Source organism: Pungitius pungitius, chromosome 21 (assembly GCF_949316345.1).
Source record: "Pungitius pungitius chromosome 21, fPunPun2.1, whole genome shotgun sequence".
Lineage (NCBI taxonomy): Eukaryota > Metazoa > Chordata > Actinopteri > Perciformes > Gasterosteidae > Pungitius > Pungitius pungitius.
Window position 1 is genome coordinate 15,309,342 of NC_084920.1, and position 25,584 is coordinate 15,334,925.

At 45.6% G+C, this 25,584-nt stretch overlaps 4 protein-coding genes across 6 annotated transcripts; 3 read left to right on the forward strand and 1 right to left on the reverse strand.

The window, feature by feature from the left end:
* The first annotated feature begins 2,049 nt into the window (after positions 1 to 2,049).
* Positions 2,050 to 8,012, forward strand: ndel1a (nudE neurodevelopment protein 1-like 1a). Of its 2 annotated transcripts, none has more exons than XM_037463587.2 (9): positions 2,050 to 2,463; positions 3,361 to 3,460; positions 3,901 to 4,054; positions 5,045 to 5,193; positions 5,465 to 5,601; positions 5,748 to 5,915; positions 6,785 to 6,870; positions 6,984 to 7,129; positions 7,755 to 8,012. In XM_037463587.2, the coding sequence occupies exons 2-9, from the start codon at positions 3,375 to 3,377 to the stop codon at positions 7,843 to 7,845; spliced, it is 1,017 nt and encodes a 338-aa protein (XP_037319484.2). In that variant the 5' UTR covers positions 2,050 to 2,463; positions 3,361 to 3,374; the 3' UTR covers positions 7,846 to 8,012. The 2 variants fall into 2 exon arrangements, with proteins under 2 accessions (XP_037319484.2, XP_037319483.2); XM_037463586.2 differs by having other exon boundaries at positions 2,055 to 2,463; positions 7,752 to 8,012.
* Positions 8,013 to 9,896: 1,884 nt separating this feature from the next.
* armc7 (armadillo repeat containing 7) lies at positions 9,897 to 11,345 on the forward strand. Its single transcript, XM_037463594.2, has 3 exons — positions 9,897 to 10,227; positions 10,361 to 10,504; positions 10,607 to 11,345. The coding sequence occupies exons 1-3, from the start codon at positions 10,137 to 10,139 to the stop codon at positions 10,972 to 10,974; spliced, it is 603 nt and encodes a 200-aa protein (XP_037319491.2). The 5' UTR covers positions 9,897 to 10,136; the 3' UTR covers positions 10,975 to 11,345.
* Positions 11,346 to 12,273: 928 nt separating this feature from the next.
* On the reverse strand, positions 12,274 to 25,551 carry acsf2 (acyl-CoA synthetase family member 2). 2 transcript variants are annotated; one of them, XM_037463583.2, is made up of 16 exons: positions 25,272 to 25,551; positions 24,092 to 24,287; positions 22,620 to 22,748; positions 22,196 to 22,249; positions 21,952 to 22,070; positions 21,654 to 21,816; positions 21,384 to 21,479; positions 20,302 to 20,453; positions 19,313 to 19,404; positions 19,062 to 19,138; positions 14,017 to 14,124; positions 13,497 to 13,648; positions 13,262 to 13,403; positions 12,947 to 13,057; positions 12,799 to 12,867; positions 12,274 to 12,416 (listed from the first exon to the last, which is right to left on the reverse strand). In XM_037463583.2, exons 1-16 carry the CDS (start codon positions 25,370 to 25,372, stop codon positions 12,354 to 12,356), a joined length of 1,824 nt encoding a protein of 607 aa, XP_037319480.2. In that variant the 5' UTR covers positions 25,373 to 25,551; the 3' UTR covers positions 12,274 to 12,353. The 2 variants fall into 2 exon arrangements, with proteins under 2 accessions (XP_037319480.2, XP_037319481.2); XM_037463584.2 differs by having other exon boundaries at positions 25,168 to 25,307.
* Positions 14,144 to 18,744, forward strand: chad (chondroadherin). Its single transcript, XM_062560269.1, has 4 exons — positions 14,144 to 16,059; positions 17,499 to 17,662; positions 17,755 to 17,912; positions 18,303 to 18,744. Exons 1-3 carry the CDS (start codon positions 15,274 to 15,276, stop codon positions 17,894 to 17,896), a joined length of 1,092 nt encoding a protein of 363 aa, XP_062416253.1. The 5' UTR covers positions 14,144 to 15,273; the 3' UTR covers positions 17,897 to 17,912; positions 18,303 to 18,744.
* Positions 25,552 to 25,584: the final 33 nt, after the last annotated feature.

A 25,584-nucleotide genomic window follows, 5' to 3' on the forward strand; every position in this document is an offset into this window, starting at 1 on the left:
AATCATAATGGGATATTGCCCCAGAGACGGATTGGTGCATCTTGGAGGATCAACCATGCTATTCATCCTTCCTGCATTGGTAAAGGCACAAGTGAGTTGAATTTGAATGTAACAGAGAATTGGAGGGTGGATGCACTAACAAGGGTAAACAAATCTACACCCTGTGCCAGACTGTCAGTTTAAGGTTGTCCACAGGAACTACCTGAAGTAGACAAACATGTGATTGTCTTGAAAAATGCCCTCAGAGGCTGTAATAAGTTTCATGTCAGTGTGACCACTGAATGAGACACATCTGCTCATCTTTACTTCTCTCCCTTTTACCCATCTCAGCATGACATCAGCTCGTCCTGGGTTACTCGGGACTCGAGGGCAATGACTTGAGACTTGCTTGTGACTTGCCTAACAGTGACTTGTTCCCACCTCTGCTATGTAGCATGGCTAATAAGTGCTAAAAGGCTAAAGCAAAGCAATTAACATCAAATTCAATTCAGTAGCAAAAGATTCTTCATCATTCTTGACAATGCCATCATAACTCAAGTGAAGGCGCCGTGTGTTTCTGCATAACCCCTAGGGTTCACTTCTCCGAAACAACCGTGGGGACAATGCCCCCACTACTACCTCCGCGGCAGTGTGCTCAAGACTTGGCACGAGCGGGATTTGAACCCACTGGCGGTGCGCACAGAGGCTTCTGGGCTCTAGCTTGCACCCCTACACTACCAGTCCTGGTCACATTTTACCAACTTTGATTCTCCTATTTAACCTTGAGCATGTGAGTTAAACCTCAAAAGTCTTTTTAAATGCTATTTCCACATCTGGGCTTGAACCCACAACCTTCAAGTGCAGTGCAGGGGCTTATGTCAGCAGCTCTTCCGCTGTACTACTTCACCACACACTAAACAACCCTTTGTTTGTTGTATTTAACCTTGAGATTGCTACTCAAACCTGAAGTAAAGCCAAAAGCTCAAACCCAAGACTGGGCTCAAACCCACAACCTTCAAATGCAGCTGCGGCTTGTGGCAGCAGCTCTTCCACTGTGCTACTTCACCACACACTAACCAGCTCTTTGTTTGTTGTATTTAACCTTGAGATTGCTACTCAAACCTGAAGTAAAGCCAAAAGCTCAAACCCAAGACTGGGCTCAAACCCACAACCTTCAAATGCAGCTGCGGCTTGTGGCAGCAGCTCTTCCACTGTGCTACTTCACCACACACTAACCAGCTCTTTGTTTGTTGTATTTAACCTTGAGATTGCTACTCAAACCTGAAGTAAAGCCAAAGGCTCAAACCCACAACCTTTAAACGCAGTGCAGGCTTGTGGCAGCAGCTCTTCCACTGTGCTACTTCACCACACACTAACCAACCCTGTTTGTTGTATTTAACCTTGAGACTGCTACTCAAACCTCAAAACTCTTTCAAAGCAGAAGTGATGTCTGCATGAAGGGGCATGAACCCACAACCTCAGACACCAGGTTGGAGCTTGCAGCCCTTCAGTTGTTCCCTTGTGCTATTCAAGCACATGCCTCATTGTGTCCGTTTCTCATATTAGACCTTAGGATTGTTTACTAAACCTCAAAACTGTTTCAAAGTTTACAGTTTGAAGCCCTGACTGCAACCAAGCCTCTAATTAATTAGATTAATATTTTTAATCGAGTCCCGGCCCTAGTTTTTACCCATTATCATCATAATTGTGATTTTGTCTGTTTATAACTGTGATTTTGTCCATTTGTCTGTTGTAGGAACAACATGAGGAAATATGAAATGATCTTATCATTATGTCCTACAATACACTCTACTACAGGATATACCATTACCCGTTTTTAAACTATTGTTTTGTTCTTTACTTGGTGCAAATGGGTTTCTACACAGTTGCCTGCCCCACAAGATTATTTTTATATTATATTATTAAATATTATTAGAAGAAATATGTTAACTTATTCTGTAAGTTTACAAACACTATGTGAGACTTTTTTAGATACTCAATTATGTTTTGGCCTCTACATAAAAAATACATTCAGTGACACTAAACGCCGTTGTATCAGATGACCAGCAGATGGTGCTAATTAAATAGCATTGGTGTCGTTGCACGTTGTTATGCGCAGTTTGTGTGCAGCAGTAAAGCTCGTGAATACAACAGAGCTGTTGAACGCAGAGGAAATCCACCCTAAAATGGGTTTTCTTATCACTGCGGTATCTAGCAACTATTTAGTTATTTTATCCACATGTGTTTCTCTCCAAACAAGAAATAAAAACATCCAAGCAAAAATATTTTGATTTAAATTCAAGTTTCTAAATCGAAACCCACACACATCAAAGTACATTCTATTCATATTTAGGGTGTATCATCCTTTAAATGCCCGCTGAGGGGAGCCACCAGAGATCATCAGACAGGAGACGTTCGGCCTCATCAGCCTACATTGACGGGCGAAATGGACTAATAAGCATCACTGTCTGGGGCGATGTTCAGGTACTAAATACAAAATAAAATACACCAGAAGCAACATTCGCCGGGGTTCTGGCCCGGTCGCTCGCTTGTTTCGCGGCATGTTTGCGCGCCCGGTTGTGACAGCTTTGCTCGGCGTCGTCAGCCGCTGATCTCCGTGTTATTTCTGGTCCCGTTTTAAGACCGAATTCAATTCCGATGTCAGAGTAACTGTATAATTATCCTACATTGTTTTGAAAGCGAGGTAGGTAAGGACATACGTTTCATAATGGCCAATGCTCTACAGGGTCTTTTCCCCCATGGAATGATATGCATGTCTTATATAGTATGATTTTTATAACGGAGCTTCCTTGATAATCCACCAATTAAATCAAACAACATATTCATTTTATACTTTTTTAAAGCCCAATGCAGTTAAAACGTCTGTGTGACCGTGTCATTGTTTTTCTTTTTAATATACAAAAGCCCTCATGAAATGACCTAAATTGCTGTAATGACATTTATGTTTTGCCTCTAGCTGCTCATTTATTTAAGCTGAGGTTGAATTATTCGGTGGGATCACAGAATGAGATTTTATGAGTATTTCCTCCTCTCCTCTCTGGTTTATAAGGGTTTTTATTGAATGTCGGGGGGCTTTTTACCCTTTCTCGACTTTCTTATTCAGGTTTGTTGATGTTCAGTTTTTAGTGCATTTTGCTTCTTTTTTTTTACATTAAGGTCTCGACTGTGTTTTTTGAAACATGAAATGATGTCTGACATCTCCGTCCACAAGATGCATCCGTCTCATATGATGGCTGTGATTCAGTACCACTCATTTAACTTGTGAACATAATCAAATGGAAACATAGTGTGCAGCTCCGTCCCTGGGCGACGAAGCTTTATCTCATTATAATAACTCCTGTTTTCTCATTTCTTTCTCAGCAGATTTGTTTGCCATGGAAACGGAAATGACACCCAAATTCTCCTCAAAAGACGAGGAAATTGACTTCTGGAAGGCTCTTTCTCTCAAGTACAAAGAAAGGTCTGTTGGCTGAGTTAATTATTGATTATTTCAACTCGTTGGCATCGTTCTATATTTTATTAAGGGTTCTATATTTCTTATTATGCTTTTGAGGACTTTTTCTGAAGCTCAAACAATATTTCCCCCTTGCATCACAAGACTGGAAAGTGACAGTAATGAATAGCTTTGTTTTAAAAGACAAACTCCGGTACAAGCTGCCGTCTGGAAAGAGATCACAGCAGACTTTCTTCAGGATGTGAGAGTTTATATAAGTGTGTTTTTGCTATGTATTGATAATGGGACTCTGCATTCTGTTGGGCCACCTTGTTAGAAATGAACTTGTAACCTTGGATACAGTTGAACAAATTCAATAATGTATAACACAAGAAAGGCTCCGAACCGCAAACCGCAGATAGCGGGGTGACCTCCGACCTCCGACCTCCTCCCGTCTCTCCGCACAGCTGCCAGGAGGCCCGCGAGGAGCTGCTGGAGTTCCAGGAGGGGAGCCGGGAGCTGGAGGCCGAGCTGGAGGCTCAGCTGGGCCAAGCCGAGCGCCGCATGAAGGACCTGCAGTCGGAGAACGGCCGACTCCAGAACGAGGTCGAGGCGCTGAAGGTAAACGGAAAGGGACGGCGGGGGCGAAGGCGTCGCCGTGACGACGGGCTCGCTTCAATGTGTCTAAAATAATCATTGGAATCGCTATCTGAGGCCTTTTATTGAAATATTCTTCAACCCCTTACATTTAGCTCCCAGGCAAAGAGGTGCAGATCTAAGTATTAACAGTGCCGTTAATGATCATTATTAAGAAATACTGAAAAACCCGATGAAAACCCAAACCGAGCCGCCATTTCCCCTCAGCGTGAATATTTGATGCTCTGTGAGGAGACGTGAGACGTGTGACGTGTGGACAGCTGCCGCTCCCTTGGATGCCGCACTTTCGTTTGTTTTTTTTAATGTCGACCCGCAGCTTGGCCTCTCTGGTTCCAGGTCAGAGGTCACGGGAACGTTGAGATCAAAGCGCATGCACATGCACATCCACGTGCAATCTAAATGTAAATCTCCCCCCCCATTTGTTACTCCGTCCTGATCTTTCTGCACACTGACTCAGCCGATCGGTGTGACTCATGAATGATGCATCCCGTCTCTGGGTCTTATTCTCGCTCCGTGGTTCCAGATGCTGGAGGCCTTGCGTCGGCATCCATGTTCCCAGCAGCGTCCAGATGTTTGTGCAGTAAACGGGTTTCAGGCTCCGTGCAGCAAACAGTGCTGGTTTTCGCAGCGTTATTGTTTTAAATGTCAAAATGCAAGATCTCAGAAAACATCAACGTTGTTTTTTTCACAACGTTTCACCAACACAAAGCAACAAATAAGAAAACACAGACTGGAGGAGTCATGTTTTGATGGAGGTTCTGGGTCTGTAATTATTAACGCGGGTACATTCTCTCCTGCTGAAGGGGCCCGACATTAGAAGAGCAGATGTAGGTCAGACGGATATTTAGGTCACATTTCCAATGGAAACTAGATGTCAACATTTCGGCTGAAGCGCTTTGAGTTGCGATCAATAACCTGCTGTCTCTTCATCCTGCTCCTCCTCCTCTTCCTCAGGAGAGGTTTGAGCATCAGTACACTCAGAGCTACAAGCAGATCTCCGTGCTGGAGGACGACCTCGGGCAGACGCGCAGCATCAAGGAGCAGCTCCACAAGTACGTGCGCGAGCTGGAGCAGTCCAACGACGACCTGGAGAGAACCAAAAGGTCAGAATGGGCTCGCCAAAATAAAATACCCAAATCCCTTCTGACTAAGTCCTTTATTTTCTCTTTGTTTCTCCATTAAAAGTTTGATGTTTGCGAGTTGAATGGGATCATTTTTAAGTGTTAAATATTGAAGTTCTGTTTGCCAGGCTAAAGCTCACCTTTGTGCCTCACGATGTAAAGGTTAATTCATTTTGGATGTAAGGATAATACAGTGCAGACAACGTTGTGAATATTGCGTAATGGTCATCTCCTCTGTGATGGCCGTCTCCAGAGCCACCATCGTGTCTCTGGAGACCTTCGAGCAGCGCTTGAACCAGGCCATCGAGAGGAACGCCTTCCTGGAGAGCGAGCTGGACGAGAAGGAGTCCCTCCTGGAGTCCGTGCAGAGGTTAAAGGACGAAGCCAGAGGTGATTTACATATGGTCCTCGCTGTCAATCATTCTACTACAGAAGCTTCTGCAGCTTCGCACACACACAAACACCTGTGGGAGTCTATCTCTGGGAGCAGGCGAGGCGTTTTACTCCTCATCATTCCTTCCTCCTCCTCCTCGTAGACATGCGGCAGGAGCTGGCGGTCCGGGAGCGGCAGTCGGACGGGACCAGAATGTCGGCCCCGGGTTCTCCCACGCAGGAGAGCGAGAAGATGGAGACGGGCGCCTCCGCCTCTCTGCCGGCCACGCCGCTGAGCCTCGGCCTGGACAACGCCTTCGCCAGCACGCCAGGTGGGTTCCTGCTTCTCTGGTCACACCACAGTGCTCATGTGATGGGGAGTGGTTGAGGAGAACTTCTGATGTTCCTCTTTAGGAGGACATCAATATATTTTACTGAAGCATGAAGGAACATTTTAAGGCACTGTTAAGAAAAGCGTTGATACTTTGAACCACTTTATAAAGCATGTTTTTTTTTTTTTTAGTCTTGAATGTTAAAGGTTTTCTTCAGAAGTTTCTCTTGTTTAATCTTAATTTGTTTTTCATTTACAGCTCAGAACTTAAAAATACAATTTTGGTTCCTTTTTTGGCTGAAGCAGTTTTCAGTGAAAACTCCCTAAAAATATTCACACAAAGACTCCTCGTGATTATAATGCTGCTTTGTAAATAACTGTTTGACATTTTATTTCTATTTATATCGTAATTTGACTATTGGGGGGGAAAAAAGTACCAATTCATCTCCCTTTTAATAGATATTAAGATTTACCAAACTAAACACTAGGGAAAGAATAACAATGGCTTCTTTACACATGATGTTAGATGCTCTTTTAGGGAAATGTCATATGAAGCCTTTAAAGTCCAGTATTACGTGTGCATGTGGTTATTTGTACAAACTTGACAAGATTGATTGGTGAATATTGAAGTTACTCAAGCATGGTTTTAATAATTTAGTGAGTGTTTATTTGGTAAGAATTAGTAGCATTAGAGTTGACATTGTTATTTTGTGTAGCTCCCAGCAGACGGTTTGTGCCCAACATTTACTTATTAACTACATACTTTGTGTGGTTATTTTAACTCTTTAATTTGAAAGCGTCACATTTTAAAGACGCGACTCTTCCCGTCAATCTGAATAACATTCAGCAAATTATTTTCGTACCGCACAGCTTTGTCAAACGGCAACTCCCCGCTGACTCCCTCCGCCCGAATATCGGCCCTCAACATCGTCGGCGACCTCCTGAGGAAAGTCGGGGTGAGTCACTTCCTGTCTGCAGCTCCCCGGGCGTCTGTCTCCTGAGGAAAAAAGGTCCTCGTCTCCTCCCGTTGGCCTTTTGGTCCGTCTTTTTGACTCGTCGTCCTCCGCAGGCTCTGGAGTCCAAGCTCGCCGCGTGCAGGAACCACGCCATGGACCAGAAGGCCAGCAGGGCGTGCGGCCTCGACAACGGCAACGCGCTCAACGCCAACCACGGCGGCTACCCGCAGGCGCTGCGCGCGTCCTACTTCGACAAAGCGTGAGTGAAGCCGCATGGCGACGTGTTGGATGAGATGAAATGAGGAGGCGGTTCATTTGTCTGATGTGTGCGTTTCCTCCCAGTAGGACAGCAATGGTTCACCTTCCCTGCAATGGTTCGTGGGCCTTGTGTGTCGGGGAGCATCATTTTTCATTAACAAAAGGGTCTTATAAAATAAACTGTTTTTGTTTCTATCTTAAATTGTCAGATGATGATGATACAGAGATATCTGAATCAAACCTTCCCTGAATAAAGTGCAAACAAACACCAGTCACCAAAATAGCAAATAGCGTTTTTCACTTTCCTATAAAAATACTAAAGTAAAGCGTTTATTGATTTTACCTGTGTTTTCAGTTATTTTTTTAGTTTTTACTTGTTGCTCAAATTAAATCAGTTCCATTTGGATTCAACATTCAGTTGATTTCTATGGTTGTTTTTTAATTGGATGAATATTTCGAGGGTATTGTGTTCACCTTCAGATCGTTCTTACTGCAACGAGAACGGATCATTCCTCAGACATTTAAAAAGCAGGAACTTCCTTTCCTTTTTTATTCTAGTTTGCGGTGACGCGTCTCTACTTTCAGGCCTTCCTGTTTTAATGCCGCTCTGTTATTCATTGCAGCAGGACTGTGAACGGACTGAAGGGCAGGACACTGACGGCCATCACCGTCCCCCCCGCCGCCTCCTCCCCCGGCCTCGTGCCGCTCGCTGTGTGACCCGACGCGCATCTCAAAATAAAAAATGAAGAATAGCGAGTGAACCTATTGACGTGCTGTTTATATCCCACGTGTCGCTGTTCTTCTTCTCTCCAGGAGCTCACCCTGATTTGTGAAATGTCGTCTAAAAAGGGAAATATTATGCGATTGAAACGCCCCCCCCCCCCCCCCCCCCCCACACACACTTCTTTAACTACCAGTCTTTGTGTCACTCCTCTGGACTACGTGAGATGATGTGTACAGTATTGGTCATATTGATCGTTATCTATGAGCAGAAAGTTCAGACCAGCATTCTCGTCTTCTATAGTCAAGTGTTTTCAGTTTTTAAAAAGCTTTTGATAATTACGACAGTGAAGCACCCACCTTTTTATTTATTTTCATTCATGTGCAATATTGATTTAATGTATTTGATTTCTTTCACGGCATGTTTTAATAAAATATGTAATTAAACTGCATTCTGTTACAATTGTAATGCTTTCAATCTGTTTTGACACTGGAGGTTATTAATTCATTATATTTACAGCTGCAACTATTGAATCGAAAAAATTCATTTTAGGCTTTGTGTATAGTATACTTGCTTTCTACTTTAATGTAATTTAACCATATGGTATATTTGTGGTATAAAGATGGCAACAAGTTAAGTCATAAAATATACACAAAACTAATGCTGGCCATTGAACTTCAATCTTCAAACTGGATTGTTTGTTGTTCTGATATTAAATAATGTAACTGAATTAAATTACTTTGTCAGTAAGTACTAAACTTTGGAAGAGATTGATTTGTTTGCTCAATTGAAAACGAAGGAAAATCACGTGAAAACGTAAAACTACCAAAACTAAAAGTGAAGCAGGTTTGATTTACAATGAGCTAAAACACCAATATGACCCTTTAAATGAAACTAGCACTGCCCCCTGGTGGTCTGAAATATAAGTACAAAACAGAGTTGGTTTTAGAAACTTGGTTATTTCCTATTTATTTATGTCTCGAAAACAGACATAGTGTATACAAGCATTCGTCCAAACAAAGGGTCGCCTTTTTGCCAGACAGAAGTGTTCAGTACAGATGTCTCCAGGTTGTGTACAGGAAGTCTTCTATTTGCATTGTCCACATACTGCGAGTCTGAAGAGTAGTGGAGGTCAGCGGGGAGGTCAGTCGCTGCTGCTCCCTGCTCTCCTCTTCTTGGCCACCTCGTCTATCTGCCTCATCCTCCTCTCCATCACCTCCAACCTTTTGGCCTCGTTGCGCTCTCGCTCCTGAGCCCGGAGCTCCTCCACGTCCTCAAAGAACCTGTGTCTGCAGGATGGAGCAGGAGGAGGATTATGAGTTACTATTTAACACCATTTATAATGCAAAACACACACATATTCCCTTAAGGCTAACAGACGCCATGTTTTCTGAATGTTTAATGGATTTATAGTTAATTTAGTGTGGTTTTACATTACTCCATTGCTAAATTAAACAAATCCACATAACTTTAATATTACATTCTTTTTAGATCATACAGAGTGAAATACGTGTTTACATTAATACACTTTGTAGACCATTATATATATTGGCTGATTAAAACATATCTAAGGGGAAAAAAGGGAAAAATAGAGATAGATGTCAGGTTTATTTAAAATGTAAAATCCCCCTTCAATATAATGCCTTTAACGTGTCCACGTGACAGTTAAAGCAACCGAAAATACACAACACGACTTGCCTGTTGAAGAACGCGGTGGCTAATCCCACAATCAGCGTCCCGAACAAAATGGGTTTCGTTCGGCGCTTGGCAGCTGACAGCTGGTGTTGCTTCATTGCGGCCGAATGACAGAGGAGCAGCTAAGAGCCAAACTGGAGGAATAATGCACCTACATGTGTTTTCAGCTGACCTCTAGCTAGCTGCTAGCTTAGCTACACGCCACCTTCTTGTCGTGGGGGTTGGTCTCGTAACACCGCTTCCGTTTGCCACTTTTAATGAAACCAAATGATCCCACAGATAACAATACAGTACACGTTAAACCGCCAGCGCCAAAATGCACGATAACTAATATATGCAATAGGTTTGGTGGTTTCAATAATGTTAAGTTATTAAAATCGACCACTGTTGTGGTGGGTAGGAACCTGTTAAAAGTGGAGCTACGTTGCCGCACGGACCCATTTAACAAACGGATCAAAACAGGAAACTGCGGTAAACAGTCGATTTGTGATTGTCGTTCATTTGTTTGTTTCGTCGTCTGCTCGAGTGAACAGTGGCTGCTGTAGCTTGTTTAATGTGTTAATACTAGTTTGATGCTAAACTAATTTAATCAATGATGTCGAGGACAGGCTCATCTGATCCATCGGACCGGTTTGAATATCTTCAGACTCTGGTCACAGAGTTTCAGGACACAGACAGTGAAGGTGGGTTTAAATGAAGGTGTCACTGTTGAGATCAACTAGAACGCTTCATCTTCTAAACTTCTGTGTGGTTGGTCAAAGATTTACTTTTGTTCCATTTCTTCACTTCTCACATGACTTGTTTCCCCATCATCAGAGGCGAAGGAGCAGGTGTTGGCTAACCTTGCCAACTTTGCGTACGACCCGAGTAACATGGAGCATCTGAGGGAGCTGCAGGTGGCCGACCTCTTCCTGGACATGCTCACCGAGGAGAACGACAACTTTGTGGAGTTTGGGATGGGTGTGAAAAGTCGTAACCTCTCTTCCCATTGATTTAACCATCTCCCAACCATTAAAATAATATGTATAAATCCTCCCTTCTCTGGTGTGTCCCGATTATCAGGGGGACTGTGTAACCTGAGCATGGACCCCGAGTGCCGACACGTCATCCTGGAGAGCGGCGGGATCGGCCTGGTCACAAATTGTCTGTCGAGCCGGCGCGAGGAGACCGTCCTGTCTGCCGTCACCACGCTCATGAACCTGTTGACGCCGTCGTCCCGCTCGGAGATCACCGATCCAGCCATCCTGCAGTGCATGCTGCGCTTCTCCCTCTCGCAGAGCCCTCGCCTGCGCGGCCTGGCTGCCGTGTTTCTGCAGGACTGCTGCACCGAGGCGCAGGTGGCCCGAGCGCAGCGGCAGATGCAGGGAGAGCAGACCGCTGTCGGGATCCCGCTGCCTGGCAACGGAGATCTGACGGATGAAGTGAGATAGCGCTCGAAGATGCGCATGCACCCCGAACATCACACGCTGGTTTCAGTCCGTGCTGCCGACGTGAAACCTTCTGCAGGGATTGGTTCCCATTCAGGCACAACAGCATCGTGGAGGTCTGGTCCATCCTGGAGAAGATGAGGTCAGGAGCAGAACAGTTGAGTTCAACACAAAGCTGAGAAATCCAAATATTTGGATATATACACCGCTTGATTATATAGATCTAATATATAGATCTATACTGTTGCAATTAGAGGATTGCTCTCTCCGACCACATGAGGGAGACTGGCTAGTTGTTTAAGGTGAAGGACCATTCTGCTGATTTGAGACATCAATAGATTTTTAAAAGCACAATTTTTATTTTTATTTTTAAACTTTGGTGTACAAAGAGAACCGACTAAATCTGACATTCGGGCTCACTGACTATACGGTGAATGTTTCTATTACTCTCCACAACATGTACATTCCTTTGGCACTGAAGGCATTTCCATAGTCCAGAATCTTAGGAAATTGGATGCCAAAGAAGCTTCAAATAAACTGAATTACTTCTGGAACTTTCTGTGCATACCATCAATCCAGCCCAGAAATATGGAAAAGGGAGAAAAAAAATCCAAATAAACCTTGAGGTTCCCTCTGAAGAGCCAAGAGTCCCGTTTGTTTTCTTCAGAGCTATTTCTGGGCCGAGTCCTTCAGGTCTAGACGGAAGACATCCGATCCCGAGGCCCGATGTTGTTTGAACCGCACATGTGGACCCGTCTAACTCTAAAGGTAACTCCTTACTGCTGTGTGTGTGTGTGTGTGTCAGTCAATGGCATGCCAAAGCGCTGAGGTGAAAACCCTGTATGAGATCAATAAAAGAAATACACTCCCTCATGCATCCTGGAAAAAGAGAAACATCCACATCTGGTTGTAATATTGTGGTACAGTTTATTTTTAAAAATTGCCTTAAGATCATTCTACGTTATGGATATTTTTTCCATAATATTTTGACTTTCATAATACTTCTTTTTTCAACTAGATTATTACATTATTTCATATAAACTTGTGGATTTAAGAAAAAAAAAAACTTGACATATTGTAGTGCCTTTTGTTTTTCATTACATACTGTTAGCGTTTCAAGTTAAAATTAAAACCTTACTTTTCACAGAGGTTCTGCAAAGCTGTTGCGTACAGATTTGCGTTTGTTTGACCACATGGATTCATCTCATTGTACAATATCCCTTGTTATGGAGACTATACCGGTGATCAAAACAAACAATGGTAAAAGGTTTCACATCAGTGGGTCACAGGAAGTGGCTCCATAGCGTTGAGAGGTTCTGATGGCGTATTTTGTGACCCCTGGTACACAGTATTCAAATTTCCTCATCCCTTCGCTAAAAGTCTCATTTTTCCTTCTTGACTCCGAGCTGCTGCTCAGCTTCCTGGCGAAGTTTGTCCTTCTGGATCTGAGAGGCGAGAAATAAAACGGGGTTGCGAGTTCAGCTCTCAAAGACTTTCACTGCGCAACTATTTAAATGTTCAATTAATCCGCCAATCGTGGAGGAAGATGCCCGTAGGGTATTATTAATCAGGAGTATCGTGGATCACTAAACGTTGGTATAACATGTTGAGAAAGTCAGAAACGTTCTTAATGTGACGCGGCGTGGGCGCAGACGAGGGAATAGGCCCCGCCCACCTCCCCCCTCTATCTAGGGGGGGGGGGGGGCCTGGTCAAACACAGCGACATGTCTAAACCGCTCGCTCTCTGGGTTTCCCATGATGCAATGCTGCCTAAACAAACCCAATTGGTCTCGTCATTCATGCAAGCACATCGACACGAGCTCTTACTTTGGCGGTGACGGTCAGCGGGTAGCTGGTCACAAACAGCACGTAGCGGGGTGTCTTGAAGTGCGAGATCTGAGGGGAGAGAGGAGATAAAGTCTTAAAATAATTCTGGCTTGTTATGAAGTATTAAAAAGAGCGACTGTGGCCCCACGTGTTCTTTGCAGTAAGCTTTGATCTCCTCTGCAGTGCACTCCTCCCCCTCCAACAGTTTGATGCAGGCGCAGATCTCCTCCCCCATGAGGGCGTCCTGCACCCCGACCACCTGAGGAGAACAACACACAACGTCAGGACCTGAGCTCCAACTTTAACATGGTGGGCCTCCTTCAGCAGATGTGAACACCACCCTAAATGGAGCTAATAACAAGAAAAACAAAGCCGGCTTCATATTGATCAAGATCAGCAACAGTGTTTGATGCTTTGAAAGTGTGCAACGTGTAAAGTCACTATTGTAAACGCTGTTGTCCACCTGCGCCTCCTTGACTTTGGGGTGCGTGTGCAGGAACTGTTCGATCTCCGCCGGGTAGATGTTCTCTCCCCCTCGGATGATCATGTCCTTTATCCGGCCCTCAATGCGGCAGTAGCTGTACGCGTCCATGGTGGCCAGGTCTCTGCAGCCAAACCATTTCATCTTTAGTTGGAGACCCGTTCACTTCGTAGTAGCAGCTACACGTCATCACGTTTGGTCCAAAACCTCTCCGTACCCGGTTTTGTACCATCCGCTCTCGGTGATGCTGTCTCGCGTTTTGGCCTCGTCAGCCCAGTAGCCCAACATCACGCTGTAGCCTCTCGTCATGAGCTCCCCAGTCTCCCCCAGAGGGACCACCTGACCCGATGTGGGGTTCACGATTTTAGCCTGAGCAGAGGACAATCACACCATTAGTTTCTTATTCGTTCATTACACAAAGCTAAACTTTTAATGGATTTAAGAATGATTCAATTGAATTGTAATTCAATATTTCTTTTATCATTTAATGAAATGTGTTGAATAATTATTTTTACACAAATAAACAGGTTTATTCTGGTGCATTTCACACTGGTAACTGTTTTTATTTACAATCCACTTTATCAGATTCTCAGACATCTTTCTAATAGCGGGTAAGAACTTATTTTTGTCATGGATCATCTACATTCAAGGTTGTTTTTTTTAAAGCATAACGTTTATTGACCAGCGAATATTAAATAATTGTGTCTCGTAGTGACGTAGCCAGCAAGGTGGAGTACCTCCATGTGGTCCATGATGTAGCCCACGGTCTCGGACTTCCTCTCCAGGCTGTCCGTGGGCGACGGGCAGAAGGTCACCGGGCTGTTCTCCGTGGTTCCGTATGCAACCTGTCAATCACACGCAGTGAGTATTGGACCGATCAGTAGCAATAGAACCCACTTAATGAGCTCATTACATGAAAAGTCCAGTTGCTCTTCTCACTAAAACAGGCTTGAAGTGTCAAACTAGAAGTTTGATTCGCCAACCAGTCGAGCTGCAGTTTCCATCCGTGTGTCATATTCTTCATAAGAGGTTTGTGTGACATTGTCATAGATTCTCAAAGTGACCTTTGACCACCAAATTATAATCAGGGGACATTTGAACCAAATTTGAGGTGCCTAGAAACGTTATGTTTTTTACTACTTACAGCCCAGAACCCAAATACCGTGATATACAATTTTTAAAGCAAACTTCAAATGACCACATATTTGCCATCACGGCAAATTAAACTCATCTAAACGGAGTATGTTTACATTTGTACAAAAATATTTCTGTTTTGGTAAATTCTCTGTCGTCCTCCACATCATTTCAGAGGGAAATACAGAGCTTCTCCTGATTGAACCAGTCCCTGGTTGGTCAAATAAATCACAGGAGCAGATTCAATCAGAGACATAGGAAGTCAGGGAGGGATAAAGGCCCATTACATAATACCACACTTCATTCCAGAAGAAAGAACGTTACGCAGGAATGCAGAGCGCCTACTGAAACGTTCCTCTGTGGGTGACTTTTAGCAATGGTCTCAGGTCTCTTTTGGCCATCTGGAGGCCGTTAGAGGTTATGAAACGGCAGCTTCTCCCTCCACCGCAGACTGAAGAATGATCGAGATGTCTGGGAGCACGAGCGGATTGAACCGGTTCAAACCTGGGGTGTGTCTGCACGTCACCTTCCTGCTCATTCAGGGTTAAATTCTCACAGACACTTGACTTCCTGTCGCAAACCTTCTCACCTCCTCCTTTGCGCTTTTTTTTCTTTTTCTCTCCCCCCTCCAGTGAACGTTATAAATAGCGCTGTGTGTTCTGCTGAGCAGCCGTCCTCCTCCTCCTCCTCCTCCTCCTCCTCCTCTCAAAGCGCGTCGCATCACCTTCTCCGCTCCTTCTCCACCCAGTTTCTCTCCAACCAAGCACTACCCTCCGCTCACACCCTTTTTCCTCATTCCGCTGCTTATTCTGAGAGTCCAAAAAAAAAAGGGTCCTGGGAGACGAGGTCCGAGGCCGAGCATGCGTTGCGTGAGCCGCTTGCTGCTGGGGACCTTCCTCCTGGCGCTGGGCCCCGCCGCGCACGGCGCGCCGGGCCAGTGCCCCGACCTGTGCCACTGCCACGGCGACCTCCAGCACGTCATCTGCGACGGCGTCGGGCTGAAGAAGATCCCCCGGGTGTCCGAGGTCACGCGCCTGCTGAACCTGCAGAGGAACAACCTGGGCGCCATTCCCACGGGGGCATTCGGCGACAGCAAGGGCCTCGTCTCGCTGCACATGCAGCACTGTCAGCTGCGGGAGGTCGGGTCCCAGGCCTTCAAGGGGCTGAAGAAGCTCGTCTACCTCTACCTATCCAACAACAAGATCAGCAGCATCAGGCCCGGCGCCTTCGAGGACCTAACGGAGCTCACCTACCTCTACCTGGACGGGAACCAGATCGGCGACCTGGCCAGGGGCCTCTTCTCCCCCATGATCAACCTCTTCATCCTGCAGCTCAACGACAACAGGCTGCGGGAGCTGCGGCCGGGGACCTTCGCCGGCGCCAAGGACCTGCGCTGGCTGCACATGAGCGGGAACGAGCTGGCCGCCCTGCAGCCGGGCTCCCTGGACGACGTGGAGAACCTGGCCATACTCCACCTGGACGGGAACCGGCTGCCCAGCTACCCGCTGGCGGCCATGAGCAAGCTGCGGGTGGTGGAGGAGCTCGCGCTGGGGAAGAACCCCATGAGGACCATCCCCGACATCGCCTTCCAGAGCTTTGGGCGCTACATGGAGAAACTACAGCTGGACAACATGGGCCTGGAGAAGGTACGTCTGCGCTTTAACTAGATGGGAGTTTAACATCTAATGCAAAACGTGTTGACTTTCACTTGGTGAGTGGCACCATAACTGTAACGTTACGTCAGATGGATCGCTCCTCATCACGCCGATGTCCAGAGAAGGGAACCGAATGTCCTGCTCGGGACACGATTTAGTAAATGACTTTTGTAATGTTCTAAATCCAAAACTAAGTCTGTGTGTGTCTGTTGAAGACGTCACGACTAGATTCCAGGCCTCCCTTTGTGGGGTTTGATCACACGTCAACATTTTATTCATAAACAGCTTCTTTTTTTCTTCTGTTAAACCGTATCAACCATTTTAAACCTAAATGTATACGGCATCAGTCTCGTCATCACACACACACATTCTCAAGTTCATATAATATAATCATATAGTCCAATATTTGAGTGTACCTGTGCCGAGGGGGGCGGGGTGGCTGTAAAATAACAACCTTCTCACGCTGGGACTGTGTGAACCTTTTTCCAGCCAAACGCAGGTATTTATAGGAGTGTTTTTGTGGCCCAGAGTCTAATTATTTCACAAGAGATATTTTCAGCAAGGTGTGTTTTCTACTTGAGGGTCTGGTAAACAGGTCAGCAGGGGTGAGGGGACGGGTAAATAGAGGCCGGGTGTTCCACAGAGTATTTTTAGCTTGCCATTGCCTGCCTGCCCCCCCCCCACCCCACCCGACCCGGGTTAGAGGGACAATTGGGCCCTTTTGCGAGCCTTCCTGGCAAAGAGAGGACAGGGGAGAGAAAAACACCTCGGCCATGCTGGAAGTCGTCCATCTTCCACTGCGTCAAAAACACCAGAAGCCTCTTGGCTGCTCGTCGCTCCACGGTGGAAATTTCCAAACGGCCTCGTCGCCTCCAGAAAAACAACCCTTCAAAAGACCAAAGAGCTTCTCTCTCGCCTTGCTGCAGGAGACCCCGGTCCACCTCGCACCTCCCTGAAGCTTTTAGCACCCTCGGGTCCACGTGAGGAGTGAAGCGGCAAGAAGAAGAAGAAGAAGGAGGTGTTTACACAACCGCTGGTGCAGGGAGAAGGATGAGGGGGGGAGGGGGGGGGGTCGGTCATGGCAGAGACACGCTGGCGAGGTTCCCACGTTCTGCACCTGTCAGGTGGTGCGTCGGTCGAGTCGGCTGAATTCTCTCCAAAAACCAATTCCTTACGGCGTCGGTGTTAAAGTGTCCTCCACCGCAGGAACGTCTGTTGCTACAAGCAACATTCACACGTCTGAGCATTGCTCAAAGATGGACCATTCATTTTTTTTGTAAGAAATCAAGGGTTTTCTAAATGTACTCCTTCCTTTACAGAGCTCGTACAAAGACAGGGCTGACTTTACAGATGATTACAACCCCTTAAAATAAATGCTTGACCCTCCTGGTGGGGACAACAGCAGCTCAGGTCTCTCTCTCTCTCTCCAGTTCTCAGACGGTGCGTTCACAGGCGTGACGGCCATCAAGTCCCTGAACCTGGACAACAACAAGCTGAGGTCGCTCCCCAAAAGCCTCAACTTGGGCACCGTCACCAACCTCACGCTCTCCAACAACCCGTGGAGCTGCACGTGCCAGCTGGCTCCGCTGCGCAGGTGAGAGAACTCACCTGTCAAGGAGCCCCTCTTCCAGCCAGGCCTGAAAACCTCCTGCTCCTCACCTCCTTGTTGTTGTTGACGACCTGCAGGTGGATGGACTCTAGTCGCACCCGACCGGACGCGCTGTGCGCATCTCCGCCTCAGCAGAAAGGAAAGCAAGTAAGAGACAGCGCCGCCTTGGCTGGATGCAGAGTCAAGCCCAAGAAGCCCAGAAAGGGCCTGCGTCACTGAACACGCACCTGTGCAGGTAACCGCCGCCACGGCCACTTGCCGCAGTCATAACCTGATTTTCATCCATTCCAGACCTAGCCATGCTAGCGGTTTCTACCGGTTTCCATGTATTATGCTAAGCTAACTTAGCTACAGCCTGCCCCCTATTAGAGTCCCTGGTGAGATGGTTTTTGAAAGTGGACTCCACAAACGGTCCAAGTTGGTTTTGGACCCACCACAGTCCGCTTTGAACGATGATGATTGCATTTCTCTCTCGCTCTCCAGACCACAGGACCTTTTGTCCCCTTCTAAAACGTTCTCCATGTTGGCCCTCGGGTCCAGGGCACCGAGTCCAGGTCACGGTAGTCTCCGGGTTGGACTGTTTGAATTGGCTGCTCATTTCGTGTCTTTCCCCCCCTCCCCACAGGCCAAAGGAGGAGCCCGCCCAGGGGACAGCAATGCTCTACTTCAAGAGAGTCGATTTATCCATCTGCCAAATAGTGACACAAGTTGACACCCATATGCACACACTGATATTTGCTATTTGCTCAGAAGAAGAGATCGATAGCAGTGTCATGTTTTGAAGCGACAGCAATGAGCAGGTTAGCTTAGCGTAATGATTGGAAACAGTTAGCCTGACTATCCCACTGTTACAAAATACTCGCATACATGTGGGAAAACTTATGAGGTGAATCAATTTCACCAATCTACCTTCGAGTGACATTTTCCTCTTTTTTGAGAACTTGATGTAGATTAATGTATATTGTGCTATTCTGTCTTGAGCTATAAAACCTTTGTAACAGACTAAACATTTTTTCAAACCCTTCACTAATTTAACTTGTAAAGAAAAAGTATTTTTACTGCCCATTACGCAGATATATATATATATATATATATATATATATATATATATATATATATATATATTCAATATCTTTATATGTGCTTAACGTTTGGAAGTAGTGGCAGGTGTTCACATCCAATAAACCTTTTACAAAACCAAACCTCCTTTCTATATTACACATATCATTACTTTTACTTCACTGAGGTTTCTGTGAGGGTTTGTCTCCCCCTGGTGTTTGGAAGCAGACTTGTGCCTCTGTGTAAACTTATTTTTTATTCTTATTAGTTATTTTTTGGATCCGAGCCGTTTGGCGTTCTTAAAACGATCTAGAATGCGACTCACAATCAGTTCCTTGATGCCCATCACAGAAATGACCTTCTTCACGAGCTCTGGAGGACACGGGGAGCCTCCGATGATGCCTGCAGTCACACAAACAGACAGAAGAGCGTCAAACCTGAGAACCTTTATGGAAATATTCTCAGACTCAAACTCAATATTGACAGGAGAGAAAAGGCCTTATATCATTGTAACAATTCCATTTTTATGTTGCAATCAATACAATCAGAAGATACTTTTTTTTATTTTTTATTCACCCCTTCGGACTGACGACAAGTCGTATTTAGCCACGTCGGGCTGGTTGACCATGTCCACAAACATGGTGGGCGTGCCGTAGAGGAAGGTGCATCTGTGAGGAAAAACGATTCCTAATGATTATTACATCTAATAATGGTATCTTTTTATAATGAGGGATTTACATGGAAAGATAAAAAATGTGTCACCTTTTAAGTGACCCTTTAATCAATAAACAGACAACTGGCATTTGGCCATTTACCTCTGTGTCAAACTTTATTCATTTACATATTTAGTCATAACATTTTAAGTGTTTGATCGATTTAGATTGAAAGGAGCGGACACTAATATATTTTTTCTAATCCATGGAAACACAGATTAACTACTGAAGTAGAAATGTTTAGCTGCGATGTGTAGTGATTAAAATTAATTTTCCCTGACTAAACACTGGTTTTATTGAGCAACAAGTTGAAAAGTTCATTTACTTTAGTTTCCCTTTTTCTCCGGCAAAACAACATGTGACATCTGCTCAGAACAGTGCGGAGCTCTGTGTTTTGACCTTTGACACCAAACCGGGCCTTTACATAAGCTGAAGCACACCGGCTGGATCCAAAAAGTCAAAACAATTACCTCCCAGCATCACGCCAAGAAAGATGGTTAAAAGAATTAGGGAGGAGTCCGCAGCGGCTACAAAGAAGCATCTCTGATGCCTTCATGTGTCGTCACGGCGAGTCACGCAGACGACAGGAAACCGCCATGCCATCAATTTTCTCCTTTCCTTTCACAAAGGACGGTCCAGGGTGTCACCTTTTAGAATCATTTTTCTTTAAAACCCTGAATGATGATTGGTGTGGAGGTGACCGAGTTGCCTTGAACCACGACGCGTTTCAACTCGATAACTCAATAAATCCTGTTCAATGATGTCAGATATTAAATGTTAACTTAAGCTGCCAAAGTACCATGAGGCTCCAGAACTCAGCTTTCGGAGACCAGACGTACGGACGTTGGTTACCTCTCGCTCTCCAGAGCCGCCAAGTTGGCCTTCCCGTCGTAGCCGGGCGAGGGAAAGATGGCGGACACGCCGTGCACGGCCACGCACATGCCGCCGCCCACGGAGCCGAAGCAGTGGTACAGAGGCACCGGGAGGCAGATGCGGTTCAAAGGCTGCAGGGACAGAGCCATCGGACACATAGAAACCTTATCACCATTAAAGAGTCACCTATTTTACTTTCAGTGTCAACTAATCTGTGAAGGCCAAAGGCATTTTGAATTATCAGCGTTGCCCTCAAAGTTCTTCTTAATTCACCGGAATACTTTCTATACAATTAAGATCAGTTCCCCGTTGTGCGAGTTAAACTTTGGACCCCAAAGGGCTCGTAAAAAGTGACGAATTTGAAAGCAATTGGAGAAAATCTGTTCTGCAGGCCGCTTGGTCTCGTGGTATTTTTAGACCTTGCACCGAATGAGACTCAGTGTTCTTGCAGCTGTTTATTTTCAGGTGGGGCAGATAGTGATCCGGGCCATGGAGGTTCAGAGGTGGGAGAGCCTTCAGTAAGTCAACGAGAGGCTCTTCAGTTCGGTTAAGCCGCTCATTCATGCCTGATAACCACCTTCATAACATCACCCAACTAATTGTGGATGCATTATTTAACATTATCCTGATTCCCCACAAAGATATTAACAGATACAGCCGACCTATAATTTCTGGTTTTAGTCAATCATGGCAATAACTGTAGTTTTTATCAAAATTAAACAAAGGGGTGGGTATCTATAAGCTTTAGCTTCCCTCTTCTCCTTTTCTTGAACAAAAAGGTGACTTTTCTAATTTTGTGGTCTATGTCTATGTTGATTTTTAAATTTTTTATTTTTTAATGTCTACATGTTCAAGAAATAAAATGCTTCAAAATCAAAATGGAGACTGTGTGTTTGTTTTAAGACTATTTGTAGTGGTGGGTGGATCCACATGTGGTGTGTGTGTATCAAGTCAAAACAAACAGTGGGGGGGGGGGGGCTCATCGATGTGTTTTAAACGGAGCTCTATGTTTCAGGAGGAAAAGCAGACATCATATTTATCGCGTCAGGTGAAAGACTCACGTTCCAGGTGTATCCCACCCTCTTCCCCACGATGTAGGCGTTGTTGACGATGTTGTGATGGGACAAGGTGGCACCCTTTGGAGCTCCGGTGGTTCCCTGGTGACACAAATAAATCCCTGCATTTATGAGCCATGTGGGGGGGGAATTTTCTCCTCCTTTTTTAAAGCACGTCATTTTATTAAATGTGAGTTTTCTGCTATCATTGCAGGATTGCTTTAACTGGACCTCAGTCCCTCACTCAAAAAAAAAAAAAAAAATGTCAGCAATCACCGAAGTGAACTGGATGTTTATGGGGTCGTCGGTGGAGATCTTCTTCTGCAGGTCCTGGAGCTGCTGCGCGTGCTGGCTGCTGCCGGCCTGCATCACGTCCTCCAGGCAGAACGTCCCTGGTTGCCTGCGATCCAGAAGGATCACGCAGCGGAGGTCTGGGAGTCTGGAACCAAACAAAGACTCACCGAGGTCACCAGTCATTATTATTATTCTATATCATTTTGTGGATCCACTGCCCCGTTGTTGACCAAACGAATGAGCCAACAGCCCCCGCTTGGAGGCACCCGAGCAGCCGCACCTGGCGCTCCTCAGGTCCCCCGGGGGGGACGCCTCGATCCCGGGACACAGCTGGGTCAGCATGGCGCTGTAGTTCTGGGTCTTGAACTGAGACGGGCACACGACGGCTCTGCAGCCGGACTGTGAACAGAGGAGCACGCGGGGGGGCGAGGGGGGAGGGAGGGGATGGGGGGGGGACTCGGTGAGACGCCACGTTGGTCCTTGTGTCACACAAAATGCAAAACAGGCGAGTAGACGCCGCCCACCTTTCGCAGAGCAAACTCCGCCTCCTGCACCTTGTTGGCTGGGTTCACCGACACCTGTTAGAACCATTCAAACAATGAGTGGGAAAAAAACAGATCGCTGTGGATGTTTAACCAAAACGACTTTATTCATTAAAGTCCACGTTATGTAGATAATTCATTGTAAACCATTGCTTTCATTCCGTTAAAAAAAATGCTGAATGACTTGTTTAAACTCATTAATGAGAAAATCTCTGGTAAACACGGACTTAAAAGACTAAGATTTATTTAGGATTCTTGCAGATTGTCTATTAAAATCAATTAATGGATGAAGTTGTGGGGGGGGGGGGGGGGCAGAGATATCGTCTTTCGGACATCTTTCCCTTGTTCTCGGATCACAGCCCTGCCTTCTTGTTGCGGCGTGATGCCGTAGCTTACCAGTACGTACCAGTATGATGCCAGCTCGGGCCGTGGCGAACTGGAACAGGATCCACTCGTACGTGTTGGGTCCCCACATGCCGAGGCGGTCTCCTTTCTGCAGTCCCAGAGCCAGCAAACCGGCCGCGGCCTGATCCACCTACGGACACGGGGGGGGACAAAGACTCAATGACATCACAGGAACGCCAGCGGCCTCCAGCTGCTCTCTGGGAGCCGCCAGCACGGCGTGCTGAACCCGCTTGAGGGAAGGGAGGCCCAGGTGAACCAGGTGAACCAGGACGTCAGACCTGCTCCAGCAAAATGAGGTTTTCTATGAAGGAACCTTGGTGGTAGGACACATTAGAACTTGAGTCCTGACAGACATGGATTAACATGGATTCAGAAGTTTACTGAAGTAGCTTTGATATTAATGAAGAAACACAAAATATGCTACTGGATTATGATAAATATTTAAACACACACTTATGTAATCGGGTCTTTTTCTCGTTTCACTTTGTCACCACAAGCTCCTCATTAAGAGTAAAGTCTAATCCTCCACACACACACACACACACGTCGTTTGTCATGTTTTTACGCCAGCTGATATCTGAACTGCGTACTGGACCTCCAGGTGCAGGTTAACGACACGAAGCAGGGAAATGTTCACTGGGTGAAAGTTTACAAACCGAGTAGGACACGCAGGTGCATAAATCAACAGACCTGAGATCCCTTTTCGATTTAGCAGACAAATCAATACGGTAAGAAATAAAGTGCATGTAATACACTGGACCAAATACAATGAATGCCAACATCATTGGTTTTAAAGTAAGGCTTATCGATGGAGCTTAATGGGATCAGATAAAACTAATAAAAATCAATCATAATTAATTGTAGATTTAATTTACAAATTATGACATTCCCTTAAATCGAAGGACGTGATTAAGTTTGTATGTAAAAGTGGACTCATTCAATAAATGTAATTAGGATTTGGATTTTTTTTTTTTTAAATCCCTTATTTGTTGGCTGACTGAACAACAAAAGAACTTAACCGGACGCCACAATGAGTCTCTGCGATGTTGTAAATGATCAGATTTCACTTTGCATGGAACGGCCCGTTCCCATGAACAGAGATGACCGCGGTGTTAACATTTAAAACAGTAGAATGTTAAATTGTTTTAAAATGTTTGTTTCATTGTCCAGGTAAAGTGAAGATAACGATCTCCTGCCGTATGGTAACATGTGGGTTGAAATAACATAAATAACAAATTACAAAAAATAGCTAATCCAGGTCACTGCGTTCTGGATTCAGAGATTACAAAATTGACCTCAGTCAGAAGGTACCGAATAAGATCAACACATGGAACCATTGTCCCTCTTACGTGTTCGACTGTTTAAAAATGTTAAAAATGCAAATATGGCTGAAATGTTTTGTGCAACCTGAACGCTCTGGATTCACTGGAGGGAGACGCCCCGACCCGCTTTAAAAAAGGAAAAACAACCCACATCCTGCTGAAGCTGAGCGAAGGTCTTGCGGACCCGGTCCTTCACAAAGATCACGGCCTCCCGGTCGGGCCAGCGCTCGGCGGTCCGCAGCAGGGCCCCCCCGACCGTGGTGTTCAGCAGAGACGTGGACGACGTGCCGTGGGCGTAGCTGGAGGTGAGCGTTGGGATGATGGGGGGGGAGTCCACGTGGATGCCGCTGCAGGGGGGGGGACAGAGGTCGGCCCGAGTTGCATTAAAGGTTCTGGATATGAGTGGAGTACCTCATGACTGTATCCTGGGCCCCCTTTTGTTTTCCATCCATTTTTCTACCAAAAATGTACCCAATCATGACATTTCTCTACCATGATGATGCAACTTTATTGGTCTACACTTTTTGGGTAAATGTTCTTTCCAGGTGTAAGTCACCTGACCGCTGGCTACCAATCGTGGAGGAGGTGTTCAAATATTTTTACTAATACAACACTGTAAAAATAAAAATAAAAAAAACATGGCACCAAGAATTAAAAGACCTACAATTAAAAATGTATTTGATGATACACATAGAAGTTTGTAGAAAGCAATCAGTAGAACAAACTTAAACTTTAAAAGGTTTAAATACTCGATACATAGATTCCTAAATTGCTCAAAACAATAGTAGAAGAAAAAAAAAGGGTGAACTAATGGGATGTGGGAAGCTGAAATAAACTACAATTGGACAAAAAGGTTATCAAAGAAAGACAATAAAAGAAATTCCACTAAATCATCCAGGTTCTACTGACGTGTAAAACATCTTTAAGGTAGATTTACGTTACATATAAAAAAGACTTCAAATAAAGTACCTCACATTTCTACTTATTTTACAGGGTCCGTTTGCTGTTTTAAGGGAGCGGAGGGTGGAGACTGGATGTTTTAAGGGAAACACACGACACTCTTTTTCCTCTTCCGACTCCCGAAGAATCGTTTTAACGCAACGTTTTGTCATTTATTCGACAAAGCAGAGAAAACAGAGAAAAGGGTCGGACCTGTGCGACATTTACCCAAAACGGGAGAGTTTTGTGGGAAAATAAGTTCTTTTCAAAAGGAAGAAACGTTGTTACCGAACAGAGACACGTCGGAGGAAAACGGACTTTAACCAGGAGTCATCTCCACTGAACATCATGTTCTCTCATCTTCTATTTCCTGATGTGTTCGGGCGACCCACCGACTCGCCGCGGAGCCTCCTGGGCCACGAGTCCGCAGCCTCTGCAGGACCTTCAGACACCTGGAGCGGACGTGTCGGGAGTTCAGGACCTTCTGGATCATCTCGTCAGCTTCCACCCGGATAACCCTGCGCACGGAAGGCTTTCAGGAGACACCAGCCCGCGGGGAAGGATCTGCTGGGATTACACGTTTGTATGGCAGCGCCCTTTAATTGCTTGGAACCCGAGTCCGCCTCCTCCGGCGGGTCAGAACCTCCTTCCTGCGGCTCCGGGGCTCTTCTACGCCCCCTGTGGTCGGGACGCGTGTTTACACCC

Bases quoted from the DNA above. Each gene is read 5' to 3' on its own strand.
- armc7 (XM_037463594.2), top strand. From the start codon at position 10,137: ATGATGTCGAGGACAGGCTCATCTGATCCATCGGACCGGTTTGAATAT. The intron at 10,228-10,360 runs GTGGGTTTAAAT...CCCCATCATCAG, and splicing joins TCAGGACACAGACAGTGAAG to AGGCGAAGGAGCAGGTGTTG. The intron at 10,505-10,606 runs GTGTGAAAAGTC...CCCGATTATCAG, and splicing joins CTTTGTGGAGTTTGGGATGG to GGGGACTGTGTAACCTGAGC.
- chad (XM_062560269.1), top strand. From the start codon at position 15,274: ATGCGTTGCGTGAGCCGCTTGCTGCTGGGGACCTTCCTCCTGGCGCTG. The intron at 16,060-17,498 runs GTACGTCTGCGC...CTCTCTCTCCAG, and splicing joins ACAACATGGGCCTGGAGAAG to TTCTCAGACGGTGCGTTCAC. The intron at 17,663-17,754 runs GTGAGAGAACTC...GACGACCTGCAG, and splicing joins CAGCTGGCTCCGCTGCGCAG to GTGGATGGACTCTAGTCGCA.
- acsf2 (XM_037463583.2), bottom strand. From the start codon at position 25,372: ATGATCCAGAAGGTCCTGAACTCCCGACACGTCCGCTCCAGGTGTCTG. The intron at 21,817-21,951 runs GTGCGGCTGCTC...GTTTGGTTCCAG, and splicing joins GGGGACCTGAGGAGCGCCAG to ACTCCCAGACCTCCGCTGCG. The intron at 14,125-19,061 runs GTGAGTCGCATT...TGTGATTGACAG, and splicing joins TGGGCATCAAGGAACTGATT to GTTGCATACGGAACCACGGA.
- ndel1a (XM_037463586.2), top strand. From the start codon at position 3,375: ATGGAAACGGAAATGACACCCAAATTCTCCTCAAAAGACGAGGAAATT. The intron at 5,602-5,747 runs GTGATTTACATA...TCCTCCTCGTAG, and splicing joins GTTAAAGGACGAAGCCAGAG to ACATGCGGCAGGAGCTGGCG. The intron at 7,130-7,751 runs GTGAGTGAAGCC...TATTCATTGCAG, and splicing joins GCGTCCTACTTCGACAAAGC to CAGGACTGTGAACGGACTGA.